This window comes from Melanostigma gelatinosum (genome assembly GCF_949748355.1).
Source record: "Melanostigma gelatinosum genome assembly, chromosome: 10".
Classification (NCBI taxonomy): Eukaryota; Metazoa; Chordata; class Actinopteri; order Perciformes; family Zoarcidae; genus Melanostigma; species Melanostigma gelatinosum.
Window position 1 is genome coordinate 21,772,397 of NC_136643.1, and position 27,389 is coordinate 21,799,785.

At 43.6% G+C, this 27,389-nt stretch overlaps 1 protein-coding gene across 3 annotated transcripts in view; it reads left to right on the forward strand.

Annotated features, from left to right (window-relative positions):
• Positions 1-27,389, forward strand: part of LOC306783490 (partitioning defective 3 homolog B-like) — a 164,182-nt gene that overhangs the window by 42,076 nt on the left and 94,717 nt on the right. For all 3 annotated transcript variants that reach the window (XM_079277159.1, XM_079277158.1, XM_079277160.1), the window contains 9 exons: positions 1,826-1,896; positions 6,622-6,705; positions 7,641-7,766; positions 11,221-11,515; positions 12,578-12,683; positions 13,863-14,002; positions 14,177-14,305; positions 25,753-25,944; positions 26,716-26,874. In XM_079277159.1, the coding sequence (XP_079133285.1) occupies positions 1,826-1,896; positions 6,622-6,705; positions 7,641-7,766; positions 11,221-11,515; positions 12,578-12,683; positions 13,863-14,002; positions 14,177-14,305; positions 25,753-25,944; positions 26,716-26,874 (1,302 nt within the window). The remainder of the gene's footprint in view (positions 1-1,825; positions 1,897-6,621; positions 6,706-7,640; positions 7,767-11,220; positions 11,516-12,577; positions 12,684-13,862; positions 14,003-14,176; positions 14,306-25,752; positions 25,945-26,715; positions 26,875-27,389) is intronic.

Below are 27,389 nucleotides of genomic sequence, written 5' to 3' on the forward strand. Positions count from 1 at the left end.
TTCATGTACTCGCTCTAAATTACCCTTTGATAAGTAGCCCACAGTTCTGTTCTTTTTAATTAATGCCTCGCTCTTCCACAGAGCGAGAGGGAGACTATTTCTACGTGCCGTTATTAAATGAGACGTACAATTAAGCACTTTCCAATTAATTTATGAGTGGCTATTGTTATGACAAAGAGGTTAGGGTAATTAATGTTACCTCTCATCCTCTTAGTAATTAGACTCACATGACAGCATCCGCAGCTAGGCCAGACTAATTGATTTCCAAGCCACCAAACCCGAAACATATGGTTACAGTATCTGCAGTCTGTCATTCACTGCCGGCTCTCGTCTCACCTTCATCTAACTCTTCTCACCAGCCGCTGTCTTCATCCCTTTCTTCACCTCTACAGCTGCTGTTTCTCGACCCGACCCGAATCTCTTCAGCTCTCTGACATTTCCTCTCCGTCGCTCAGCCGTCGGCTCTTTCTCTCCTTCCTTCCCTCTCCCGCTCTCTGACAGGTGGTGTAGGTCACATGGCGATCCGGTGAGAGGTCAGGGGTGAGAGGTCATGTTAAGAGTCCATTAGTGCCGACCGCTATCATTGAGCCTTATTGACCTGCGTGTGTTTGTCCGCATATGCCCACGCAAACACGTGCACGCCTGAACACAAGAACTCCACGTGCACATATAAACATGCAGATGCGTACGCAGTTAGGTTTAAATGCTGATCCTCATTGTTTTTTGCCAGATATTCTGATACAATGATCAGGACTGGTAACATTTCAATGGAGCTGTCATTTAAATAATTGTTGATTTGTATTCGCGAGTGATTCCTATTTATCTCAGAATATGAATAATTAACCACGGGGACCCGTTTGACGTTTTAAATGGATAAAGCCTTTGAAATACAGAAGCGAGCGGAGCAGCAGCTGGCCTAGAGGTGACATCAGGATGTTGGGTCTCTACAGACCAATTAAATCAATACTTCTCCTTCATACTGTCTAAAAAAACTGAAACACATCAGCTAAATGTCCAAACGTGTTTCATGCCCTAGCGAGGTGTCATTTTGTTGCAGGTCTGTTGTGACTGCTTGCAGTGAACTGAGCAGACATTCATGATGCAGTGTTAACTCCCAGACGTATGGAGCAGCGATAGCTTGTTGCAGAATCTCATGTATGCGCTCAGTGCGTGCACAGACACTGTGACACGTTGAGTTTCAGATGATTAATCATCCCTTCACCTCGTCCCCGTGGAGCTCACCTCCCTGTGTCTCTAACATAAACACACGTCACACACACACACACACAGGTCATGCAAGCCCTATGTCAGTGTATTAAGTAATTATTACAGCTCCCTTGGCTCACATTTACTCTTTCTCACCTCTCTCTCTTTTTCTCGGTTGCCATGCCAAGTGACATTGTTATTTATCACTGCTTGGCAACACTGTCTTCTTGCCTTCACATATTAATTGCTATTTGTACATCATCCATCCGTCAATTTAGCAGCTCCCTCAATCATCACTTCACTCATCAATTCATTCACTCCCTTTAAGTGTTCCCTTGTCTTTCAAATGGCAGAGACTTTCATGTTGGGTGCGGTGCATTACAAGCCAAAATCAAAACACGGGTTCTTTAATGTCACTCATTTACAGCTTTATGTTTGTTGGAGAGGGTTAATCCCTCCAGCATGTCTCTCTCAGTTCCCTTCATCTCCCATTTGTCTTTTGTCCAGCCATGAAGTCTTCCCCTTCTGGACGGATCCAATGTGCCGTTGGAGCTTGTTTTGCTCTTTTAGTCGTGTCTCACTGACTAACAGGAAGATGTTCTGTGTGTTGTCTCTGCAGGCAGCCGGTCCCGCTGTGGAGAGGCAGGCCGGGGTCGACCGACTCCAAGGCCAACACCCCTTCAACGGCAGGTCAGTGTGTTTGTAGCTCCTGCACCGCAGTGCACCTGTCTATGTTACGTAATTGTGAGGATAGCTTTTGCACGTTGCATGCTTGCATTGATGTTTACTGATGTTCGTGTGTTGTGTGTTTGTGTCCTACTTTCCCTTCATTAAAACTGTATCCGCATCCAGATCAAGGTCTTTTGCAGATATAGTTAGTGTACAGAAGCCCCATCATTAGCCCACTACAAAAGACTGCAAAAACAGGGTCAGGGTCACACCCACACACGAACACACACACACACACACACTCACACACTCACACAAAGCACGACAACTTGTGGAGACTGCCTCCCATACACACATGGCCTCAACAATAAATAGCTATAAACACACTTGCAACTGTTAAAAAAAAAAAAAAAAAATGTAAAGGCAGATGCGACACAGAACACAGAACACACAGGCATACACTAATGAGGGCTGCTTAATGAAGTGGTGCGGGTGCAGAATGCCCTCTGTCTCCTTTGGGCCTTGTATGTGTGTGTGTGTGTGTGTGTGTGTTGTAGTGGGTGCAGGCTCACACAGTCTTACAGAGGGAGGAGAGATAGTTACAAACACAGAGAACAATATAGGCCCCTATGAATCAGTTTACGAAGAAGGCTTTACTTAGGTTAAGATGTATGACGTGTACCAAGCCATTAATATTCCTTTTTCATGTTAGCGCAGTCTAATACACCCTTTCAATGAACACGTTGCCTTTGCTGTGTAATGTTTTTCTTCATCTTAATATTGTAGCCCGATCTTATATTTCATAAAAAAAGTAATTGTTTGTATTCAGTCTTTGCCTGAGAATAATGCAATAAAACTGGGGCGAAACCAAATTATGACAACTTTATTAATCCCCTTGGGAATTCAATTTTTCATTCTGTTGTTTTTTCTTTGACACATGCAAAGTGTGGAACGTGTTCACCACAATGAGTGAAGAAGTGGCGTCGCAGTATATAATGAATTTCTGCGGAATTGTTTTTAACGTCCAATTGTGTGAGTTGTGTGTTCATGCTGTTGTGATGTCCAACCATGTCACAGAACACATATCAAAAAGTCCTAGCACACAGATTTTCCGTTAGTGGCCCTGCCTACAGGGAAAAAAACTAAATGTAATTAAATTTTTTGTCATTTACTTGTCATTACTCGAAGGTCTCTCTCAGAGCGAAAACCAAAAGAGTAGTCCTCTAATAAACATACAAACCCGATGTGTCCACACAACCAAACCTCGGTCAACCTTTGCAATATCACGACCAATACAAACCCCGAGGCAGTGAGCGGGTCAGCTGTAAATCTGAGGAAATGGCCGTTACGTCATCGCTCTGTCGTGACGACATTGACCTCCCTTAATGGGAAGTGTGTTTATTTTCAAACAGGTCAGTTTGGGCATTTAATCCACAGTTAACTCGTAAATACTACAAGAAAATATTGTGTAGTTAACCTGTAGAGCGGACATGTAGGGAGAGAGAGACTTATGAGAGAGAATAATGTCTGACCTCAGCCTGTTTCAGCCTCTCTCCATAGCAACAAGCTGCCACCGCAGAGCACAGAGATTAGATCACACACGCACACACACACACTCTCGTATAACCTCATATTCATCACTACATACAGGCGATTTCCCTATAAGGTGTGGGTGGGCAATAACAGACATTTTCTCATCTTTCTGTTGAGTTATGTCACGACAGCATTCTGACATTGCGTTAGCGTGACGCTACCTGTCACCAGCATTCATGATGCGAATCAAATTCTGATTAAAATAACTTAATGTGAACATCTGCATAGAAGTGAATCAGAGGATGTAGTTTTTCTAGTTTTATGGAGTCATACGGTACTAGACGGTTCAATGCAGTGGACATAAAGGTCATTACTTAAGACGCACACATTTGCTTCATTTGTTCTTCTTTTTTTTCCACAAACCATCTCAGCTGTGAGTAATGTAAAAGTGATGTAATGGTTTTTGTAGTCGTTGGGAAACGATCCTTGAAATTGCAAAAAAGTCCAAAATGAGAGGAGGAATGCAGCCATAAATATTAGAACAGCCAAACATGCGTTGAATGACTGAATATGTGTGTGTGTGTGTGTGATGCTACACCTATAAAACAGTAATGAATCGTAATTTTCACCACACAGCGCAGTCACTGGAAAACTCATTACCTGTGAATCAAAGTGTGCTTTTTATACGGGGAAACAGATTTACTGTAAATTGGTTTATTGAAATAGCGTCGCCATCATGCGATGTGTCTTTGTGAACTAAGGCTCCGTATGGGAGGTGCTGCAGAAGCCAGGAGGTGAAAAGGTAAAATAGGTTTCACTGGATGCACGAGACGAACGGGATGTGATGGAGGATTTACAGGGTTAACGGAGAATAGTAATGCGACACTATGATTCATCAGCAGAACACAAGATACTCTTTATACTCTTTACAAACGCCAATTTAAAACGACAGACATCCACGTGATTATTATTAGGTAATTAGTGTGCACTCAATCATTCATCAATAAATAAAATGTCTTTTATTTCTGTGTTTGCCTACATTAACCCTGAGCAGTGTTAGACATGTTTCCCTGTTTTGCATTCCCTTTACTCCCCACATCGTTGGCACTATGCACTTTGAAGACCAGCTTAGAGAGAAAAGGCGAGAGAGAGAAAGGGAGATGACAAATAAGAAGAAGGTTGAGAGGGTGAAATGCAGTGAGAGGAAGAGAGTGCTTTGGTAATGCACATCCTCCTTTTTTGTGTTATTTCTGCTCTTTCATAGCGAGGATCAGTGAAGTGGCAGGTGGATGAAGAGAGCACCTGCTCTCTTCATCGCTCTGTGTGTGTGTTTGGCTCTCTTTCTCTGTCTCTTGTTCTCTCCCTCTCTCTTTTTTTCTCAAGTCTCACCCATTTTGTCTCTCTCACCCCTACTTCATTTCTTTTTTTTTGCAGCGCAGCAGCCTGTCATACATCTCAAACAAAAAATAAAAAAGGAAACGCAAATGGATCTCAAGTGCTTGTGTGTGTGTGTATATGTGTTAGAGATCAGAGGCACCACAACAGGAAAGGATAGAGGGAGGAGTGCATGTTATTTTCCTCTCATATTAATGCTATTCATTAGCCTTGTCTCATTAATTCAGTGCCTCATCCTCCCTTCGTTTCACTATATCTTGCTTCCAGACCTCCCTCGCTTTTTACCTTCTCTTCCCTCTTTTTTCCCCCTCACTGGTTTGTTCCTCAGCCTTCTCTTTCTATCCGCATATGAATTGGTACAGACAGTCATGGGTACCATTAACCAAGCTGACATTAGCATTTAGCTCAAAGCACCGGGCAGCCTCAGAGCCTATCTTTTGAATCTTGTGCTGTGTCCCAAATCCATACTCCATGCTAACGGTGTACAGCGTGCTCCATACAAATCTATATAGTAAAACAGCAATCGACACATTTCCTGTTCATTCTAACAGGAAGTTATACAATACGTCCGCCATTGCACTCTGTAAACTCAAAACCTGTTCATCTTTTTGTTACTTATTCACTGCCACCATTCTTTCGTCCCTTTCTCCTTTCGTCTCTGCGAATAACCTCCCTCTTTTTCTTCTCCCTCCATCCTTGCCTGTCACTCTCCCTCATCCATCTTTCCTCCCTCTGCCCTGGCCTTCCGCTCTCTTGCAGTCCCGTGTTTCCTTTTTGTCTGGATGAACTCAGATGTGTGAGGGGAAGAGAGAGCGAGACGACAAGAGAGGGAGAACTTGTTTTTTTTCGCACTTTGCATCTGTCCCCTGTTGTCACCCACCATCATCAACCACCCTCCCTGGAGTTCATCAGCAACTGTCCTGCTATCAGTTCATGGGGTTTAGGGATGGATGGATGCTATAGAGAGAGAGAAACAGAGAGGAGGGTAGAACTACAGAGTGCAAAACTAAGTTCAGACAAACTCACTGAGAGAAAAAGACACACAGGGAGCATGGAGAAGGTCAGGGGAGGATTAATGGCTGTGCTCTGATAGATAAACTAATCAAACAAACAAGGACTTCAGCACGCACACACATTAAAACACAGACGGAATGTAAAGCAGACACACTTGAATAATCCAAACGAGACACAGACGTTGCGAGATTGAAAGAGAGGAAGAAACCCGTAGAGATGAATGGCTCAAAAAAAGTTTTGGCAAACATGAACCCACACAGAGCCGTCTGCAGCTCTGTTGACTTTGAATAGAGAGCCGGCATCCTTTTCTCTAACGGCCGACACGGCTTAAGTCCTTGACACAAAAAAAAAGAAGTATTTTTAGCACAATGAACACATCCATGGAAAATGATGGCACTCTTGGATGGCACTTTACAAACTGTTCCTCAGGAGAGTGTTGTTATTCTGGCGTCTGCATGTGTTTGTGTTTGAGACCTTACCATCTCTGTGTTAACCCCCCCGCCCCGTCTCCTCATGTTTGATGGCTCGTACATACGTGTGTGTGTGTGTGAGAAAGGACCGATCAGACGTTCTCACGTTTGTGTTGTGTGTTTAACAGTTAATGTTAGTGTGTCACAGATTGGACCCTGGCTGGGTAATCATTACGTAGAGAACAGAAGTCAAAGCTTCTCTTTTACTCTGACAGAACTTGTACCTGTGTTGTATTTACATTAATATTACATCTGTTGTTTTTCTCCCACTGATTTGATTTTCTTGGTGTGTGTGTGTGTGTTTGTTTGTGGGTTCTACTGTATGTGCGAGTAGCCTGACTAGAACAGTGGAGATCCTGGGAGAGGACAGTCCCCTGGGAATTCATGTGGTTCCTTACAGCTCATCACTCAGTGGACGGTAGGTTGTGTGCACGCAGACAAACACGCACATACGCACACACAAAATTCATAAACACAAAAGAGATACCCTTCTATATGAACTCTAATTCATCCCTTTAACCTCAGAAAGTATTGTCTGTTTACCAGCTATGGCGTGTCCCGGAGTTATTCTCATAATAATCTTGTTCTGCATTTGTCAGGAATTTTCGACCCAGGGGCTACAGTGCACACGCATGACAAACACACACACACACACACACACTGGAAAAAGAAGAAAAAGTGCACCGCTATGCAGGGCTTTCCTTTGGGTGTGTGACAGTCAGACAGAGGATGGGGATTTCCTAAAGGAAAGCAGGATGAGCTTTTATGGCTGTTCTCATGACTCACCTGACCCTGCCAATCTCCTCCATCAACCCCCCCCTCTCTCTGTTCTTTCCTGCCCACTCCTCCCTTTCTCCCCGAACACCTCCTCCATCTCGTTCCGCCATTGACCATCATCCCGTTCACCTTTTAACCTAGTGTCGTCCTCTGGCAGCTGAGGTCTTCCGAGTATCGGTGTCAACACCTGGGCTTTGTAGAGATGCCCTTTGGTGAGGCAGAGGTTGATGTTAAGGACAGAGGGCCTGCCACCTATGCTGTCATCTCACTGGCTGTCCTTTTATCACACGTTAATCCACATGTCTGCACGCCTTTATGTTTTAATTATGTGTGTGCTTGTCTGTCATGTTGTTACACTGATCCACAGCGAGACACGAGCAGACAGTTAGTGTGTGTGTCTGACACAGCCGTGTCTAAATGCACCATATGGACGCTCCCTGTGGACTCCCCCATCAGACACATAAGGGACTCGCGCTGAAAGTCACTCTAACAAAGTGTGTGTGTGCTTGTGTATGCGTGGTAGTGATGGGAACATACCTTAACCTCCCTTCCTCTCATTGCTCGCTCTCCTGTCAGGTCTCTGGGCCTGTACGTCCGCGGCGTGGAGGAGGAGAGTCGCTCCCGAAAGGAGGGCTTGTTTCAAGAGGACGAGTGCATCGTGATGATCAACGGCACCGACCTCATGGACAAGACATTCAGCCAGTGAGTGCAGTGTGTGTGTGTGTGTGTGTGTGTGTGTGTGTTGGGTCTAAAGGGTGAAGATATAAATACAAATACATTCTTATGTGATCAGAAACAGTTCATTTTTGATCACTACAATATACAGTTCATTACAATACAGCATTAATGTAATGCATTACAGTGTATGTTCAGTCAATGAGTTTAGGTTCCACCCAAGTCGAAAACAAACAAAACAGAACGAAAAAACAAAAAGAGCTTCAGTTGTGCCTGTCGACATTCAGCACATTTTGGTTTTATTGGCCCTCATTTTGACATATTTGTCTCTCGGGTTTTTGACTGTCTCCACCCAAATTCAATAAAGTCGAATGGGAATAGTGATTAGTTGACAGGCCTCTATAAAGTCACTCCCTATCGGGCGCTTTCGTTGTTTCCCCGTGGTCGAGCTGGGTCTTTTGTTCTAGAATCACAAATCCAGGTCCAGAAAAGTCTCTTTTCACCGGCGGCGCTGAGTGCGCTTCATTTCGGCGTCGGGAATGGCGACAGATTCCACTGGTTATGCTTGATAATTAATTAAAAAAATGTATTTCAGATTTCTACGGAAAAAAACAAAAAATATTTTAGTTCTCACCCACTCACCGCCTGCCTTTTCTTCATTTTCAATTTTAAATACCTATGTTTACCGATTACACAGCGGTGCAGGACTCAGCCTTTTTGCTGTCGGTGAACCAGTTGAGCTGTTAGAATGCAAATGTGTTCTTTTTCATTTAAATAGCAGCAAATAAAACATTGAATAGAAAGACATGTCCATTACGTAACATTATCTGAAGGAAAAAACACGGAGCCCTCAGTGTATTTATGAGGAGATGCATGTCATGTGTAAAACCTTTTGAAGTCTGTTCTGGCCCGTCTGTGTCTTGTTTCCCTTTCCATTGTCAGAGGGTTTATATCGCTGTTGCTCTGCCATCACAGAGAACAACAGAAAAGACACTTGGCAGCTGTTTGGAGAGCCTCGCTTCCAAATTCGTGTGTGTGTGTGTGTGTGTGTGTGTGTGTGTGTGTGTGTGTGTGTGTGTGTGTGTGTGTGTGTGTGTGTGTGTGTGTGTGTGTGTGTGTGTGTGTGTGTGTGTGTGTGTGTGTGTGTGTGTGTGTGTGTGTGTGTGTGTGTGTGTGTGTGTGTGTGTACGTCATTCTTCTGAGGAAAGATTTCTTCCAGATTCATTGGAGACCAGATGTTTCAAAGTGGTTTGCTAACTGTACCCCTGCAGCACATTAACACGAGGGTATTTGAGGATGTAACGTGATTATAGAGCATTTAAATGACAAAAGACACACCTGTAAAAACGATCTGCCACACAGATTACAAGGCCTGATGCGGATGTTATAATGATTACAGCACATGACAATGTCTATACCGTCCACACACTAGGCCTTGTCCAGCATTCAGGGTGGTAATAAGAGTATATGAGAGGTGTTTTCATGCTGTAGTGTAGGTAAATGGATTATCACCGGAGGGGTTTGCACCTATTGTTCAAAGAAAGGGTTAGTCTCTAACACGCGCACGCACGCACGCACGCACGCACGCACGCACGCACGCACGCACGCACGCACGCACGCACGCACGCACGCACGCACGCATTGTCCCAGCTTGGCGACTGTGTTGACGTAGCCTGCTTGATTAGAATATCTCTTTTACACAAATGGGCCGCCACACATTGTCCAATCAGGAACAATGATGATAATATCTGCACAATGGTCACTACATACACAGCAACACACACAGCGTTCACATCAAGCTTCATTGCACTGTATTGTGGTCTCATTACAATGAGAATCCCTACAAAGTGTCATTCAGCAAGGTGTGGCGCATCACCAGCACTTGATTAGATAGCCGAGTGTGTTCAGTGGTTTCAGTATGGAAATCCTTCAATGGTTCACTTGGGAACCATTCTTACGTGGTGCATTATTCACAGTTTCATTTGTAATGAATTTACATACGGAATGATATCAATGAGTCGGTACAAACGAGTCATTTTGACCTCTGCATTAATCATTCGCCGTACAGTTTGTCTCCTCATACAGTTTGGTGCATTAAGGTGCAATTGAGCTTCTGTTATCTCCACCTCTTAAACACCCAAGAGACAGTTTCATGTCCGCAGTGTAGCTTACGGAAACAAGAAAAGTGTAAGTAAGACTTGCAGTACATTCAATTGGAACAGTGCTAAATGACAGTATCTACAATGCATAATATATACAAGGCAAATTCATCGTTAATGGGTAGTAAATATACTTTACATACAAAAAATGTATTTCCTGTTATGATGCATCGATTGATTGATTGAGCTTTGTAGGAAAATTTCCCCACCAGATGTATCCCCACAAGTCTTCCTGTTATATTAATATAACATTTTAAAGTATTTTTACCGCTTGTATAATGTATTCAAAGTTTCAACGAGTACATTCTTACATGGCTTTCCAAACATACTGTAGTCTCCAGTTACAGAAACTTAATGGTCATTATGCATCTAATAATAATCGAGGCGGGAAATAATAGGAGCGTAATCCAATAGAATTTAAATAAACCGGATTTTCTCTGTCGGTTATCTGAGGTGAATGATGGTTTGTGCCTGTCCCCTCTGACACAACGGTCTCCCTAATTTACTTAGCATAATCTGATATGAACTAATTCTCTGCAAAATGATCTCTCCTGTAGATTATGAGATTACCATGGCCTGCTGCACAGGTGTCATTGTTCTGTGTTGCATCTCCTGTTCAGACATTCTGCCCTGAGAACCCAAACTCAACATGTTATCACAAGATGTGCTTTGGTTCGGGGAAGTCGACGGCCGGATGTTAGCCTATCAAACACGAGGATTCACTGCTGTTCTGTGTTTCATATCTTTGTAGATTTAACATGTTTCATTATTTCTTACATTTAAGCGACTAGATAATCAATTGGAGTCATTTTAAAAGTAGTTGTTAGTTACAGTGATCCTCATCGGTCTTGGAATTGACAATCAAACACAATCAGTTTAATAAAGATATATGAGCCCAACATATGTTATGGTGAATTACAATTTTTGAAAAACCGACACCTCATTTATTATAATAATAAGCAATTAACTGGATTTTTTATTACCAATCATTCATTATAAGATTCATACCATGAATATTGGGTCATTATTTTTCTCTTAAGTGGGTTGTATATCCTTTGATAATTACCTCGCTTGTTAGAGATTGATAACTGTATGTAATTATTAGTTTTAATGGTACATGCGTGTCATATACAGTACACGTATACACACACTTTATTTAAAACTCCAGCCACTTGATGGCCTTTTTTTTTTAATACTGTTTCCTCTCTTCCTCTGCACCAGTCACTCACCTCTCTCTCTCTCTCTCTCTCTCTCTCTCTCTCTCTCTCTCTCTCTCTCTCTCTCTCTCTCTCTCTCTCTCTCTCTCTCTTCCTCTCTCTCAGAGCCCAGGAAGTGTTCCGTCAGGCAATGCGCTCCCCGGTTGTCCGCTTGGAAGTAGTTCCCTCCGTCAACAGAGAACGCTATGAGAAGAGTCTGATTGGTCAGCTTTTGGGCAACAGCGCCGGGCCCGACAGCAGCCCCCGAGTCGCCAAGACCAAAGAGCCACCTCCACCCGTCAAAGCCAAGCCCGCGTTCAAGCCCGCGTTCAAGCCCGCGTTCAAGCCCGCGTTCAAGCCCCATGAGAATCCACCCACGCGATTGGCAGAGGAAGCTGCCTCTACGGAAGCTGCTGTTAATGTGAGTTGCTCTGCATACATTTTCCCAGCCTTCCTCCTTCCAACAGCTTGGAGGTTTTCATGAACTCAAATCTAAAGTTATTTGAAGTTATCAAATATCATGAATTTTAAGTTCTTGTTACTCTCTGCACATACTGTATCTACTGTATAGCCACATGATTTTGTCTCTTTTCTCAGAGCTGTCAAGTCTTTCCGATTCAAACACATGCAATTTGGCCATCAGTATCACCATGGTGACAAGGCTGACATTTCTAAAAACAGCTGCCGTGGTGGAAACAGTTACTTAGCAACATATGATTTTGACTTTATTTTATTTCAATCAGGAGAGACTTGTTTCATAATTTAACAATGATTTATTATACAAGCTTCAAATGTGAAAAGTGAAAAGTCTTTGGCGATTGGACTCCATCCTGAAGTACTGTCACCGAGGGTAGGGATACTGAGGTCCAACAGGCCTAATCCCCCTTGAGTCCAGCAGCAGAGAGGAGACCACTATTTAACGTTTAACAGCAACGATATGATTGGCTTGAGGAACCGGTGTGCAGAATCTGGTTGGTTACTTAAAAGTGCACGCCCCCAATCAGCTGATAGAGTAATTACCAGGAGAGGAAAGAGAGATTACTAGTGAGTGTCTTCCTGACTGAACTTGCGCTTGAGCTACATTAGAAAACAAACCTGTTCATCTGTGATTCTGCAGTGACGACATTGGAGCGAGGTTTCATAAACTTCTATTCATACATAATGTCCAGGTTTAAGTTGATGACATTATACGAGCCGTCATTTTCACTTTTAATATCGTCCGTTTTTGTCTTTAATATCTGCACAATTACCTACATGACATTTAAAATTACTTCTAGGTTGTCACTTGTGCGTGATAAGCTATTATTTTAGCAAGTATAACCTCACTCAAAGTTTGTTTAAATGTCTAAAGAACCCAAATCAACAGCTCAGAGTCCAGAAGTTCCAGAAGTAGAATGTAAAAAATGGGGCATTTAACATGTTAATGTTCTCTTGTGTTTTAGTGCTTTAAAAGGTACTTTAATGCTCCACATTCTCCACCTAGACACCCAATGGGAGGAGTGAGAGCCCCCTCCTCAAGAAAGGTCCTGCCCTCTCCAGCCTGGTGACCAATAAGAGAGGACGAAGGCTGAGGATCGATCTCAAGAAAGGTGAGCAACACGTGGCTACACATAGGGATAGATATCGTGTATCGATACTAGTATACGAGTTATCTTGGAGACGATTTTGTCGTTACTTGGATCGCCCGAAGGTGTCAGAAATGTCCCGCCATGATGTCAGTACTTTGTAAGATCTGTTTTAGAGATTCAGGTGGAACTAAAACACAGTTTCTATTCACATGTCTCCGTGTTATCTCGATATATTTGTTTGACTTTACTCACACAGTCCCTCAGAAGCTTTCTGAAAGTACGTCATCAACCCTCTTTATTTCCTGCCGTTTCCTGAAAGTATATTATTATCCCACTGTATTTCTGCTGCTGTTCGTCCAGCATTGCGCTTTGTTTTCTGTGAAGCTTCGTTTCTCTGTTCTCTGGCCGGCTCTCCCTCCTCTCACCCTTCCTCTCTCCATCTTCCTGATTCCCTCTCTTCAGGGTCTATTAAGTCTTTATTGATCTGTTCATTTCTGCTGATATGAATTCATACTGGACCAAACTGCTGACTTGGCTCTGCTAAAGAGACCAGACCAAATGAGGTCTATAAAACACACAACTGGTCTCTGACCGTCCATGTACATTTTTTTTGTACATGAATGCATGTTTGTGAGTGCTTTCACGCTCATTTTAATGTGTATGTGTGTGCGTGCACGCGTTTTTCACTGATTACTATTTTAATCTTCATCGCGTCTCTTTCCGGAACATTCACTCCCTGTTTCCGCTGTGTTACACTCATTCCTCTTCTTTCCTGTTCCTCGTCTCTTTCTCCATTTCTTTCCCCCTCTCTGAACCCATCTTTAAAACCTTCACACCTGCAGATACTCCAGCAATAGCTAAAGGGTTATAAGCGACACACACATGCACACACGCACCAAAAACATCTCCAAAGGCTTTAAGTTATAATACTTACAATATGTAGGCGCTGAGTCAACAGCACTGTGTTGAAGTTTCCAGGTGTACTTCAGGATGTGTGTGTGGGAGGATGGATAGGAGATTATTTTTTCACTCTCAAAGCCTGTGAAAGACAAATATAGAGGCCGGGAGTAAACAGCTATGGATATTTGTGTGTCGATACAGGAGTGTTACTTCTGCTTGCATATTGTACCTCGCCTCTCTATTCTTTCTCACATGTCTTTGTGTTTGTATATCTGCGTGTGTGTGTGCGTGTGTGTCTAGGCTCAGAAGGTCTTGGCTTTACCGTAGTAACCAGAGATTCTTCAGTCCACGGCCCCGGTCCTATTCTCGTCAAAAACATTCTGGCACGAGGAGCCGCTGTCAAAGATGGACGCCTGCACTCTGGAGACCGCATACTTGAGGTACAGAGCAGCTGACTGTTGTAACATTCATGCAGTCATTTAAAAATAACGACATATGCTTGTGTTGTTCTTCTACCTAAGATGTGATGTGCATTGAAGACAGAACTGAGGAGGTCAGTGGAGTGGAGGCGAGGAAACCTGGTAGTTCCGCTGCTAATGGTGGTGTCTCTGCAGGTCAACGGTGTAGATATCACAGGTGTGGGCCAGGAGGAGCTGGTGTGCATGCTGCGCAGGACGCGGCAGGGAGAGAGCGTGTGTCTGGTGGTCCTACGGCAGGAAGACATGTTCCTGCCCCGAGAGATGGTAAGAACCAATCACAGCGCTGTATCCTCAGCCAATGAAACATGTTCGAGTCGATTTGCAGGTCTGGTTTCTGTTTCATTCTTCTGACAAGGCAGACAGCCCACAGCTACATCACCAGTTTTTTCACTCCTTCAAATTACCGCTCTCTTTTCAGCTCCTTCTAATTTTGCCATGTTTTGGTCCAATCAACAGGCTTGCCTGGAAGATGCTCAGCCCAGCAGCCTATAGGAAGGCTTCTTGTTTTAGACATTAAACCCACATGTAATTGAGGAATTTTTTTTAAATAATGAGATGTTCTCTCTTACAAAGCAATCATGTAATACTTAGTTTTATATAACTCTATTCTGATTGAATCAAATGAGCCCATTGTGAAGCTTTATGTTGCTTGTAGTAACATTTTCTGCCAGTCTTTCCTTGGCACATTGCTTCTGCTGAATTTCAACACTGTTTTGATGAATAAACACTTATTTTATTCTTCTTCGTTCTATTTTTCCATCCTTTTACTTCCAATCTGACTCTGCATGATCCATTACTATGCATGCCCAGGTGCTAATTAAGCTCTTTATCCCCCTTTCCATAAAGATGTTATTCTCTCAGGCAGTGGTTCCCAAAGTAGATGCCACGGCTCCCTGGGGTGCAAGATGTATCACATCATTATACATTTACTGTGGGGTTTTAATAGCATTCACTGTATGTTAAATACATTTCATGTTAGGTTATTTCAAAGCAGCTGACATTAAAGCTTGTGGTTGCCAATTTGCATGTATAGGGTGCATATGCACGTTATATTGGGAGTTCCATGACAAAAAAAGACAAACATCGTTAGAAGGGGTGCCACTGAGTTTGGGAACCACTGCTCTCAGGTCATTTTCTATCATATCCTTACTGTCCCCACAGCTGTTTTGGTGTTGACTTTCACTTTTCCCTACAACTGTGAGGCATCACGTTGCTGTGTGTAGCCACGCCTGCACAAGCAGAGTAACCAATTTTCATTTGGTTCCATCTCCTCTCAACTCGTGTCTTTGGTTCATTTTTTTTTTCCCCACCTCTCAATGTATTTTACTCTTTTCATGTTGCTTTTTGGGCCTCTTTCCCCTTTGTGTCTCTTTCCGCTCTTATCGACCGATGTTTCCTCAATGGCTGCCAGGAAGTCACACACATGCATGCGCACAGACACACATGCACACACACACATGCACGCGTACACGCGACCCTGAGCCCCATAGGAAATTCTGTTTCTGCAGACAGGAAAAGGAAGAATGTGTTGGCGTGTGTGCGTGTGTTAACATATTAAATCACTTGTGAGTGTTGTATCTTGTCCAGAGTTTCTCCATGTACGCATGTTTGAACTCTTCTTTGTGTGCTGGCCAAGTGCTGCTGAATACCTCCGGTCGTCACACTGTTACATGTGTCCACTCAAAAGCTCTCCACTACAGCAGTACTCCTGGTACTTCTCTACTTCTGAGGGGTTCTTTTGTCTGACTAATCATTAGAAAATCCTGCACTTAGTTGCTGCTGCGCATACGTGTCACTGTGTTTCATGACGGATTTTGTAAATAGCCTACATGGCTGATGCCGATCACTTATTATAAGATCGACCTCCTGAACAGCTCACAATCAGCTGGTTGTGTTTGCTTTCAGACCACAAACAGCGTATGAGACGCTCCTTATCAGGCGGTCTTCGTCAGGTTGTTTTGTCCAAACCGTAGTTTGATTGACAGGTTGACCAGCACAAAGGAGCCGCACTAAAGAGCGAACGCAGCACGGTTAGTTTTTATCGAACTGAACATGTTCGGTGTTCAATCATTCATCATATTAATTTGACCCTGACTTCTTTAAGTCACACAGGATTTACTTTGGGGCGGTTTCCGTGCAACTTCACCACACGGGTACAAGACCAGAATATCACTCACACTGAGGAAACGGTATTATTCATACGCACGCTCACTCAGTTCACCACGGGGGAAATGAATGTCTGAGTATTGTTCTTCTGCATAGAGAACTACGCCAACATGTCTCCCAATGGTAAAGTATTGTCTCTGTCTATTTTAAGGGCTGCTTAAACCAACGATTCAAGGACACTGCTGGTGTTTGTGGATCTGTGCCTGCAAGTGTGTATGTTGTGTGTGTGTGTGTGTGTGTATGCACTGAAATGTATTTGCTGTTGTTAATGGCATTATTGTCTTTTGTCATGGACAAGAAAAAAAAGCTAACTTAGGCCACAATGCAAAGACAGGCTTATTGCAAACTTAATGTTGTGATGTCAGATTAAAGGGCCAGTGTGCAGCATTAAGGGCGATCTATTATCACATGGAACTCATTCTAACTATGTTTTCATGAAACTAAGAATCATTGTGTGTTTGTTAGTTTAGAAGGAGCCCTTCATATCTACATAGGGAGCTGGTCCTCCTCACAGAGTCGGCCATGTTGAGCTGATCCGTATTTAATTGAGCCAGTTTGTAATGTTTCCAGTCAGGATGTTTCCTGGAGCAATCACCTCCTTGGTTTTATCGACGTTGAGCAGTGAGGTTGTTCTCTGCACGATCTCGAAGTCCCACCCTTTTGTGTAATCTGGCCGATGATGGTGGCGTAATCCACAAACTTCACCACAGAGTTTTCTTCATGTCAGGGGTTGCAGTCGTGGGTGTACAGGAGTGGGCTGAGCACAAAGCCATGGGGGGCTCTGGTGTTCAACGCTAGAGTGGAGATGACAACAGGAAATTAAATAGTCAGTCCAGTGCCGGTCTGTTTTAATGGTGAGAGTTCCTTGGTTACATTTATTCAACTATCGTATCTAAGTAAACCAAATAATTGGAGAGGATAAGAATTGGTGTACTACTGTGTAACTGTTGAGAAGACCCAAACGATGTGGTCGTGTGCCTTCAGAAATTCATCCTCTATGTGTAAGCTTTCACTTGTAGTTACCAGCTGGGGTTATTTTAGATCAAAAAGAAGGCAGAGGCTGAAGTAGGTGTGGTCAAAGGTACCGGAAACAGGAGGGCAGGAAGTCGGCCCGGTTTGGCGTCGCAGCTGGTGTGATCCCATCGCGAGATGATTCTAGTTTTTAGATAACCTTGAATATGTCTATTACTATAATAAAACATCGTAAAGCACATGAGCTGTCACTTTTGTTGGTGCAGATGCTCTCAGTGCTCGGTTAATGCTGAATGTTGATTGACTTGTTGTAGTTGATAATACCTTTTTTGGTTGACATGCAAATAAAGAAGAGAGAATATAAAAGCAATGCATTTTTTCTGTTTTTCACGCCTCAAATCAAGCATAAGCCCGGTACTATTATCACACCTTGCTATCTCGCATGGTGTCAAGTTTTCTGTTCCACATGAGCAGCATTCTCACAAACTTTCACACAACTCTGCCAATTTAGATGGACACGTGGCCGGAGGCTGTGCAGACAGGTCTGCATTCTGAAATCACGAATCCTTATCGGCTGACTTTAGGACGAGGATGTTGAACCTTGTCATTCTCTACAGAGCTCACGTTAAAGTGTCAAAGCTCTGATGGTTCTGGCTGTAGTCATGAACTAAATTAATTGTTCATATTCTGATGTTTTGATAGTTATTTTGCGACCAGGTGCAGGCCTGGTCGCATATGGTCTTTGTACCAACGCAGAGAGCAGTAAAAACACGTATTTTTCTGTTGATATTTTAATGATGCAGAAGAGAACGACTGTGAGCAGTCATCATCGAGATTATTTTTTATAGTTTAACATTTCATACAAAACATTATGCACGACTCCAACTTTTATACCGAGTTCCAGTTGATTTTAAACGGTGATATGGCTTCAACTTCTGATATGTGTGTATATATATATGATTTGATTTTAAGCTTTATGCCAGCTTGTTGGTGTTCACAGAGAGGAAACTGAAGAAGGATGAGGATGAAATGATGGAAGGATCTTGTCTATCTTCTCCTCCCCCTCTTCCGTTGTCTCATTTTAGCCCACCATCTGGTGTTGTCTGCTAATGTCTGTGCTCGCTGTAGAACAAAGACACACACACACACACACACCCTTACTCAATGTCACAAAGCCTGTCTTTCACATACAATCATATTCATATAAATTCCCCAATATAACAAGTACACTGTACATCCACCTGCTGTGTTGGCTCTCTGTAAAGACATTTTGTGCACACATAAACACGATCACTCGCACATGCAACATAAGAGAGACCGTTTTTTGGTTATTTTCTTCACACACGAACAAGCATACGCCTGTGAGTTGGCTAGTGCCTTGAAACTACTGTTTGAAACAAAGATGCTCTTTTCTGCTTCCAGACATTTCACACCTCTCTCTCCCCCCTCTCCCCTCTCCCTCCCATTCTCCCCTCCTCTTATTCTAGACTTTGCTGTCCTTTTGTTCTGGTCAATATCACAACACCAACATTTCGTGAAATAAGCAAATTATTAAAGACGGATCATATATTGTGTGTGGTTTCATCAAAAATGAAGAATCCACAAACGAGGAATGTGTAAAGCGGGGTATTCCATACAAACACAAAACGAGGTCCAGTTAGAGAGAATGTCCTCATGCAAAGGTCCCGAACATCACAATAATGTGCGATGAGTTAGTCCCATATATACTGAAGTAGCCTAGCAGTTGTATCAACGTTTGTCTGCAGTCATAACATCAAATAAAGAAAGTTAGAATGAATAATATCATCATTCATTCATCATCAGTTTTCACATTAAACTGGATGAATTTTAAATAATAGATACTCTAATAACAAATACATCTTCTTCTCTCATTTCAAGTCAAATTAGGGATGTAAGAATACATTACAGAACAGAAAGCTTTTGAAAAATGTGCATCCTAAAATAAAGTACTTCATAGAATTTATAGAGTACATTATAGAAAAAAACTATTTCACTGAATTGCCCTGCAGCTTTGACTTCAGTTCATTCAGGGTGAAGTGATGTCACCCAAGAAAACCATGATATTATATTTTTCTTATCTTCTAAAAAGAGAAATGTGTGTGCAGGGTCTTTATCTGTGGTTATTCAAACCACTGGTTTCGGCTCCTCTGTTTATTTTGCGGTGCTTTCATTTTGGATTTGAGTTTGTACGTTTGCTAAAAAGAGTTTTGAACTGCCCGAGTGAAGAGTGAACATATAAGAGTGTCAATTCTTGGTGAAAGGCTCTGGTCTCGCTGTCCACATTCTTCCTTTTGGAGAACACCGTGAGAAATAACTTTCTGTTTAAAGGTTGTTCATACGATAATCACGCCGCAGCAAACAACTATTTGTTATGCAACGATATAGTGCAGTAATGGACCGTTGCCTCTGTCGGCACCGTTGCCTCTGTCGGCACCGTTGCCTCTGTCGGCACCGTTGCCTCTGTCGGCACCGTTGCCTCTGTCGGCACCGTTGCCTCTGTCGGCACAGTTAGCTCGGTCGGCACCGTTGCCTCTGTCGGCACCGTTGCCTCTGTCGGCACCGTTAGCTCGGTCGGCACCGTTGCCTCTTTCGGCACCGTTGCCTCTTTTGGCACCGTTGCCTCTTTCGGCACCGTTGCCTCTTTCGGCACCGTTAGCTCTGTCGGCACCGTTGCCTCTGTCGGCACCGTTGCCTCTGTCGGCACCGTTAGCTCGGTCGGCACCGTTAGCTCGGTCGGCACCGTTAGCTCGGTCGGCACCGTTGCCTCTGTCGGCACCGTTGCCTCTGTCGGCACCGTTAGCTCGGTCGGCACCGTTGCCTCTTTCGGCACCGTTGCCTCTTTCGGCACCGTTGCCTCTTTCGGCACCGATGCTGTTATTGGCACTGTTAGTGCTGCTGACATTGTTATCTCCGAGCAGCTGGCTCAGCCATCGCCAATGTTGAGAGCCATGTGGAGGCAACAGATATACTCTGAATTCCGAATGGAGCACCTTTAATGATCCCAACCATGTGTCCAAATTTAATTATAATTTTTCTGATGTGGTTTTTCCACCCAAAGTTCAGTAAAGTGTTTACAATTGCTTGGAGGCACACTCACTCATTCTCCCTCTCTGAAAAATCCAGAATCTATAAATATGCAAATACTTTTAGTTTCAAAAGTTTTAACTGCTGGACCCAAGCTGTCTCCTCCTTCACTGACAAGTTCATTCTCAGTGCATGTGCATAAGAGGCTCGCCATTTCTACATAAGACTGCATGGTAGACGGAGTACAGAGGAACAGATGCACGTGAAAGCAACCTTTACTTCTTTTAATCGTGGTGGGAGTTATTAAGTCAGGATTGATTTATGGATACGCAAAACACAGGAATACACACAAAAGACAACTGGGGCCAAGTGGGATTTCTGTCATCACATTCGTCACCACCTTGCCTCAAACAGCATTAATGGTAAAACGCAATGGATGACGATACAAACACAGGCCAGGCACTAACACACTCTAGCTGCTCGCACGGAGTTCTGAATGAAAGGTTTAAGTGTGACTCCATCAAGCTGTTTGTGTAGCTCTGCTTTTTGCCGTCCGGTTCGTGATGAGCTGCAAGACTTCTTTTTTCTTTCTTTTTTTTCACAACAGGAAACATTCTCCTTAGTGCCAGATGCTCCACTCACACACACACACATACACACACACACACACACACACACACACACACACACACTGCCATATTAAATCAGTAAACAGTTGGCAGCTGGTGACAGAGCACATTCAAAACAAAACAACTTTATTGAACAGTTTCTTCATTCTGATTATCCTCATCCATCACCGCTGCAGCCGCTCTGTGTGTGTGTGTGTGTAGGAGTGTATGCATCCGTGCACTTCTTTGCAGTCTGTTGCCTATTTCAGTGTGTGTGTGTGTGTGTTACATCTCACTGATAACATCACCAATGTGACCTCACAGAATCACTACAGTAGATCCCCCATCTGTTACACCCTCAGAGATCTGTGCATGCAAACACACACACACACACACAAACACAAGCTCCTTGGCAGCTTGGTGTCTCTGCAGGAGCTGCCATCATCCCAGCGGAGAGCAGCCCGAGAAGGGTATCATGTCTCTCTTCTCTCTGCCTCCCTCCCTCCGGCTCTCTGCCTCCCTCTCGCATCGCTCCGCTGTTTATTGAAGGTTTATCAGCTCTCTCGTCAGCCTATCATCTAAAGTCGCTGCTGTGTGTTTAAGGCCTCGGTACAAGGGTGTCACACACACACACACACACCGAGAGTTGTGTCACATGTGTCAGTTGTGTGTTCGAGCCACCGGGGAACAGCATCGGTATTGTCGTAGCAAGACGTTGCTTTTACTCAGAGAGTATAAGCAACAGTTTTGTTCTTCTGCTTCTGCACAACCAAAAACCTAAACATTTTAGCGTCTGTTACCACACACACACACACGCACACACCAGTTCCAATCAAATTTTGTCAACAAAATATCTCAGTTCAGATGGACATTCTCTGTAAAATACTCCCCTTTAATGTCCCGCCGTGTAGAAGACAAACAGCCGTGATTTGCAAACTGTTGTAAAGACACAATGCGATGTTCATGTGAACAGAAGGCTTCCCAGCGCGCTCCATGACCCCTTATTATATGGTGACGGCCCGTGACCACTTTTAGCCTTGGACGGCGAAGCCTGCGCCGCCAACATCTGCTGTGGATTTCACCGGACTTGCAGACCGGCTTGCCCCGCACGCGTGGACCTCTAGTATGCAGCTCCAGGAGAGGTTGTCCACTCACAGCGTTAGTGCGGTACTCGTTGAACTTCAAGAGACTGGAGACATAAACAAGTCCGGTTATACAGTACAGTATCTCTCCGTGCAGCTCCAGATACAGACACTGCTCCCAGAAACTGTGGTTTCCCCCATTGACATTAATGTGAGCCCTAACGTCCACTATGTTTGGCACCTCTCTCCCTCTTATTTTTGTTTTTGTCTCGTCCTCTTACTTCCTCTTGTACAAGCTCAAGCTCGTGGCCTGTTGGTCTCCCGCTACAGCCTTTATACTGGGCATGAGGGGGCAGTGGGAGAGGAGGGTGTAGGGATTGGACGACGGGGTCCCATCGTGAGTAGTCGTGATGGGGCAGTTGTTTTCATTAATCAAAAGCAGAGACCATTATGTCAGGTTTCGTCCCTGGGAGTACTTACCGCAGCCATTTGTGTGTGTGTGTGTGTGTGTTATCACACCTACTGCCATACAGCAGCACAGCGGCTTCTGTTGTTTGGCCTTGTAAAATGTATCCTTGGGCAGTCATTTCCACCGCAGGGGGGTTTCCACACACAGACAGTTTCTCTGCATGGCTGGGTTGAGGGGCACCTGCGAGTGACTCTCATTAAAAGGCCGTGTTGCTGAAAGCAGGTGTCCTTACACACAAATAATAATATTTACACGCACACAAATGATTAGTAAGATCATGATCATCATTCTTCTCATCGCCTCCCTCATTTTATCTTGTTTTTTCTCTCTCCGCCTCACCCTTTAGGGGTGCGGTAAGGACATTTTTCCGTCGGCTCGTTTTAGTTGAATGCCCTCGCTCATTTTAACATAATGTGTCTTTCCATCTTTCTCTGGCTCAGTTGAATAAAACAACAGCCATTCTCCTTCACACACGCCGACAGACACTGAGCTGTCTGTTTAATAGCGTGTCCTCCTGTTGATCCATCATTGTGGCAACCCATTTAAATGTTAAACGAGCAGCACGACGAGGTTCATCTATGCTAACAGCTTCTTTTTTTGTTTTTCTTTTTTTCCCTATGACTGGATGGATTTGATGTTTTTGAGTTCACGGTGCAAAGATACAAACACCTTTTTTGCGGCAGCAGACAGAAATCGCACACATGAGCCCACACTCATTGTTTATTACCTCAGTATTACACACAGATGTAACCACCTATCACAGCAATGAGGCTCATACAATGGAAATGTTCCATGGAATTATGTTGTGCACTTACGTCTAGTTTGTGCCCCCGTCCAGTCCTTTGTGTGTTTCTGTTTAAAAAAAGAAAAAGATGCAATTTCAGTTAATAAAACAAGGTTTTGTTTAATTTTGTGTTTCGTTCTCGATCCACATGGTTGTAAAACGTTTGACGCCACATTATTAATTTTCATTGTCAGGTAAATTATCGGAGGAAGCCCAGAGGCAGTGCTTATTCGTTGTTTTACGGGCAAATTGAATTCATCACGAGATAAAAAAAAAATGTACCTACATTTGCATATTATTGTCAGATTCCATAAAACATCTCACAGCCCTGTGGGTGGTCCTGACCCCCGAGCTGAGAACTGCTGCTTCAAACCTCTGTTCTTCATTCATTCTGTCCCACGCTGAGTGCAAGAAATAAATCATAAATGAACAGAGCAGGGACGTTCGATCAGATAAACAACGAATGTAGGCGGAAAAAACTGAGGAGTTGCTAAATCGTGAACATTACTTCGGACACAAAAAAATACTCAATATAATTACGCGCTGAAAGTAGCTACCGTTTCTCTTCTGGGTGTTTTAGAGTTCCTCCCAAGGTTGTGGAGCTTCCTATCAGGTCTGGACAGTCGGTCTGATGACGGGGGTTTTCCAGCAGGGAAAACAGTTTTCTGCAGAGTAGAGGACTTTGTGTCGACTTAACGCTGTTAAACCTACAATCCCCACAGACAAACACCGTCTAAACCTGACACTGCTGACCCACACAAACACACTTACACACACACACACACACACGCTCAGACTGAATTCATGCATATACAGTACATGGACACCACATGCAGACTAAAGCTTGGCAGCAGACTTTCTACCATAAGTACATGCAATTATTTCTGACAACACGCAGATTGACATTAACATATAGATGCAATTTTGATTGCATGGACAAACAATTAAAAAAAAGCTGAAAATGTCGACGAAAAAAATGTAAACTGAACAAATATATATTCGGCGTACCGTCGTACAAGCAACAAACAGCCCATTTCTACAGCTTGTGGATTGCACGAGTTTTACAGTGAGGGGTTTTTGTTCATTGCCGTTACTCACACTAAAATCACCGAGAGGAGGAGAAACTTTATCTCCAACGAAACCAACAATGTTTCATCAGCCATGGCCAAAATAAGCCGCATTGCTGCTCTGAACATTTTGTGAAAGTCTCAGATACGTCATAAAACCAAACGCCATCGTGTCTGGGTCCATAGCGTCATCTGGGGGGGGGGGGGGGCATTCACTGAGTTTTATTCACTGGATCACACATTAACTGAAGGTTCACTCCAGTGGTATGAACCCAACATTAACACATCTTGCTTTGATTTCATTGTAATAAATTGATCGAAAGTATGCCGAATTGGAAAACAGTTTGAATTCCTGATATAGTGACACGGCACGAAAGTTGAAAAAGTTCTATTTCCACCATATTCCATTGTTTCATCGCGGACCACCACACAACAAAGTGTGCTTCTCGTTTGGTGTGAACACACCATGAAGCTTCATAGAGTCAGTGAACATACTCTTCCTGCATCCATCTATAAAGTATGTCAAACACGTCTGGAAACAGCAGCCCAGTCTAGTGATTATCTTCTACTCTCCCTCCCCATACTCTATATTTGAACGTTTGAAGGGAATACAATTTTCATAAATCGTTTGATTTTGCCAAATCGTTCCAATGTTTCTATGTTGTGGCTGGGGACACAGTCAGACTCTGATACGTCCTTGTTCACCACAGCGGTGTGTTCAGATCATATTGCTCTTGTGAAGCTCACTTTCTCTTTGTCATTTCCTCCCTGATCAACTGTTTGTTTCACTCTTCAAATAGTACGACGAGATAATACTTCAGAAACATTGACTGAACTGTTCATAAGCATACATTTGATCAGTGTTTGGAATAGAATCGTGTTTTTTTTCACTTGTCATTACATTTCAGTATGAATTGTATGTAGTGGAACAGTGCTACCCCTCCCACTGAGCACTCCTTCATCTGGAGGGATTCACTTGTTTTCTTCCTTTTCTAAATATTTTTCTGGCAAACTCTGTCTCAGACTTCATCATCGGATGTCATTGCTGCCAAACCGCCGTGTTTTTTTTCTTTCACCATCTTCCTGGGATTGTATTAGTGCTTTTTTTTTATTGTCTTTCGTTGTTGTTTCTCTGCCTGTTGTGCAATCTTTCTGTCCTCTCCGTATTCCCTCTGCTCTCACTACTTTTCTGGCTCTCTTGTGTTTGCAGTATTCTCCAATTACCTCGGTAAAAAGCACAGGTCATTTTATTGATATTGCACAGCTGAAAATAGAAAAAAAGATGTGTATATAGCAGTCCGAATGGCTTTTTTTTTTTTTTTTTGGAAAATAGACTGGCCACAATTTTTCACTCTGAGAGAAATTCAGCTGAAAAGCTCCTTGTGATGGTTTCTCTCAAATGGAAAAGCTTTTAGTTTAGCTTTTGGAAACTATTCAAGCCCAATGAGCTGATCTCGGTCCCCCCCCCCCCCCCCTTTCTCTCTTCCTCATCGATGTCTCTCCCCTTCTACCTCCCAGAAGGATGAGCTGTCCCGGGTGACGGGCTTCGTTCCGGAGAAGGGGAAGGAGCAGCTCATGTTCGAGGTGCCCCTTAACGACTCCGGCTCGGCGGGCCTGGGCATCAGCCTCAAGGGAAACAAGTCCAGGGAGACCGGAGAGGACCTGGGCATCTTCATCAAGTCCATTATACATGGAGGGGCGGCGTACAAGGTGACAGAAGAGTCTCACACACACCCGAATGAGCAATACACGAAGACAAACTGTGTCCTGGAAAATAATAAGTGGTACATTTGGAAATGCATGTAGGCTTCACCTGCAGTTAGCGCTCTGACTTCCCTTTGGTAAAGAGGCCACAGTTTCTGCAGAGGGAGTCAATAGAGTGTCAGAACGGAGTCTAAGAGGGTTCACCTCCTCCATGAACAGAAAGTCAAGCCGCGTGGAAAAGGACAAGGAACACGTCAGAACAGAACTCATTATTTATGAGACGGTCTTCTGGGGACACCTCGGCTGTCACTGCCTCTCTGCTGCCATGTGCTCCTCTTCTGTTGACCTCTGACCTCTAGCTCAGCAAGACACACTTGACATGTCATAGGCAGCAGAGAGACGGACAGACAGGCCGACACACACACACACACACACACACACAGACAGGAATAGAGGGAAACAGGTCTGCTGTAGAGACGTTGTAAATGGCACACCGGAGAAGTTAGACAGTTGGAGCTGATGGTTGTGTGTGTGTGTGTGTGTGTGTGTACAGTGGCTCTCTATCAATAGCTCAGTGATTAGTGCCATTATGAACATCAGTCCCATTGTTAAAAAGAGAGAGAAATAGCACAAGGAAACATGAATGAAGCACTTACATGTACAGGTCAGGCACACAAGGCTACATGGTTGTTAGAACGTACCGTAGACATTCATGCGTAGACTTCAATGCACAAAATGTTTGAATCCAACTGATGTGTGTGTGTGTGTACTTCACAGGATGGCCGTCTGCGAGTCAATGACCAGATGGTGGCGGTAAACGGAGAGTCGCTCATGGGAAGGTCCAATCATGTGGCCATGGAGACGCTCCGCCGCTCCATGTCACAGGAAGGGAACGTAAGAGGGACGATCCAACTAGTGGTGCTGAGGGCTCTGAAGGTGCACACACACTCACACACACACACACACACACACACTAACATACGAGGAGCAGCGTTGCGTAACTTTACTTTTAAAAGTAACTTCTTACATTTCAACGTTATTGCCATTAACAAAAAAAAAAAGTACCATGTTACGTTACGTTACCTGCTGAGAAAAGTAACTTGTGTACTTTTGCGTTCCTAAAAAAAGAAAACCTCTTTGCGATTCCTTGGGCATTTTGTTTATATTGATCAGAAGGCACACGGCATTTTTTGTCGATCAGCTCATCAATTAGTTATAATTGTTGCAGCTCTGTTGTGAAAAACGGGGTAACAAACAAAGCACACATCAGTGGGATGCAACAGACGGCTTTCCAAAATTCACTCAATCCACTTAAAACTAATCTGAGCAAACAAGCATTTTATTTATTTTACATTATTGAGCTCCGGTTTGCTTTTGTAGACTCAGTAAACTTGATAAAATCTCTTCTGTCTTATATGTCAATGATCGCTACAATCACAAGTGGCTCTACT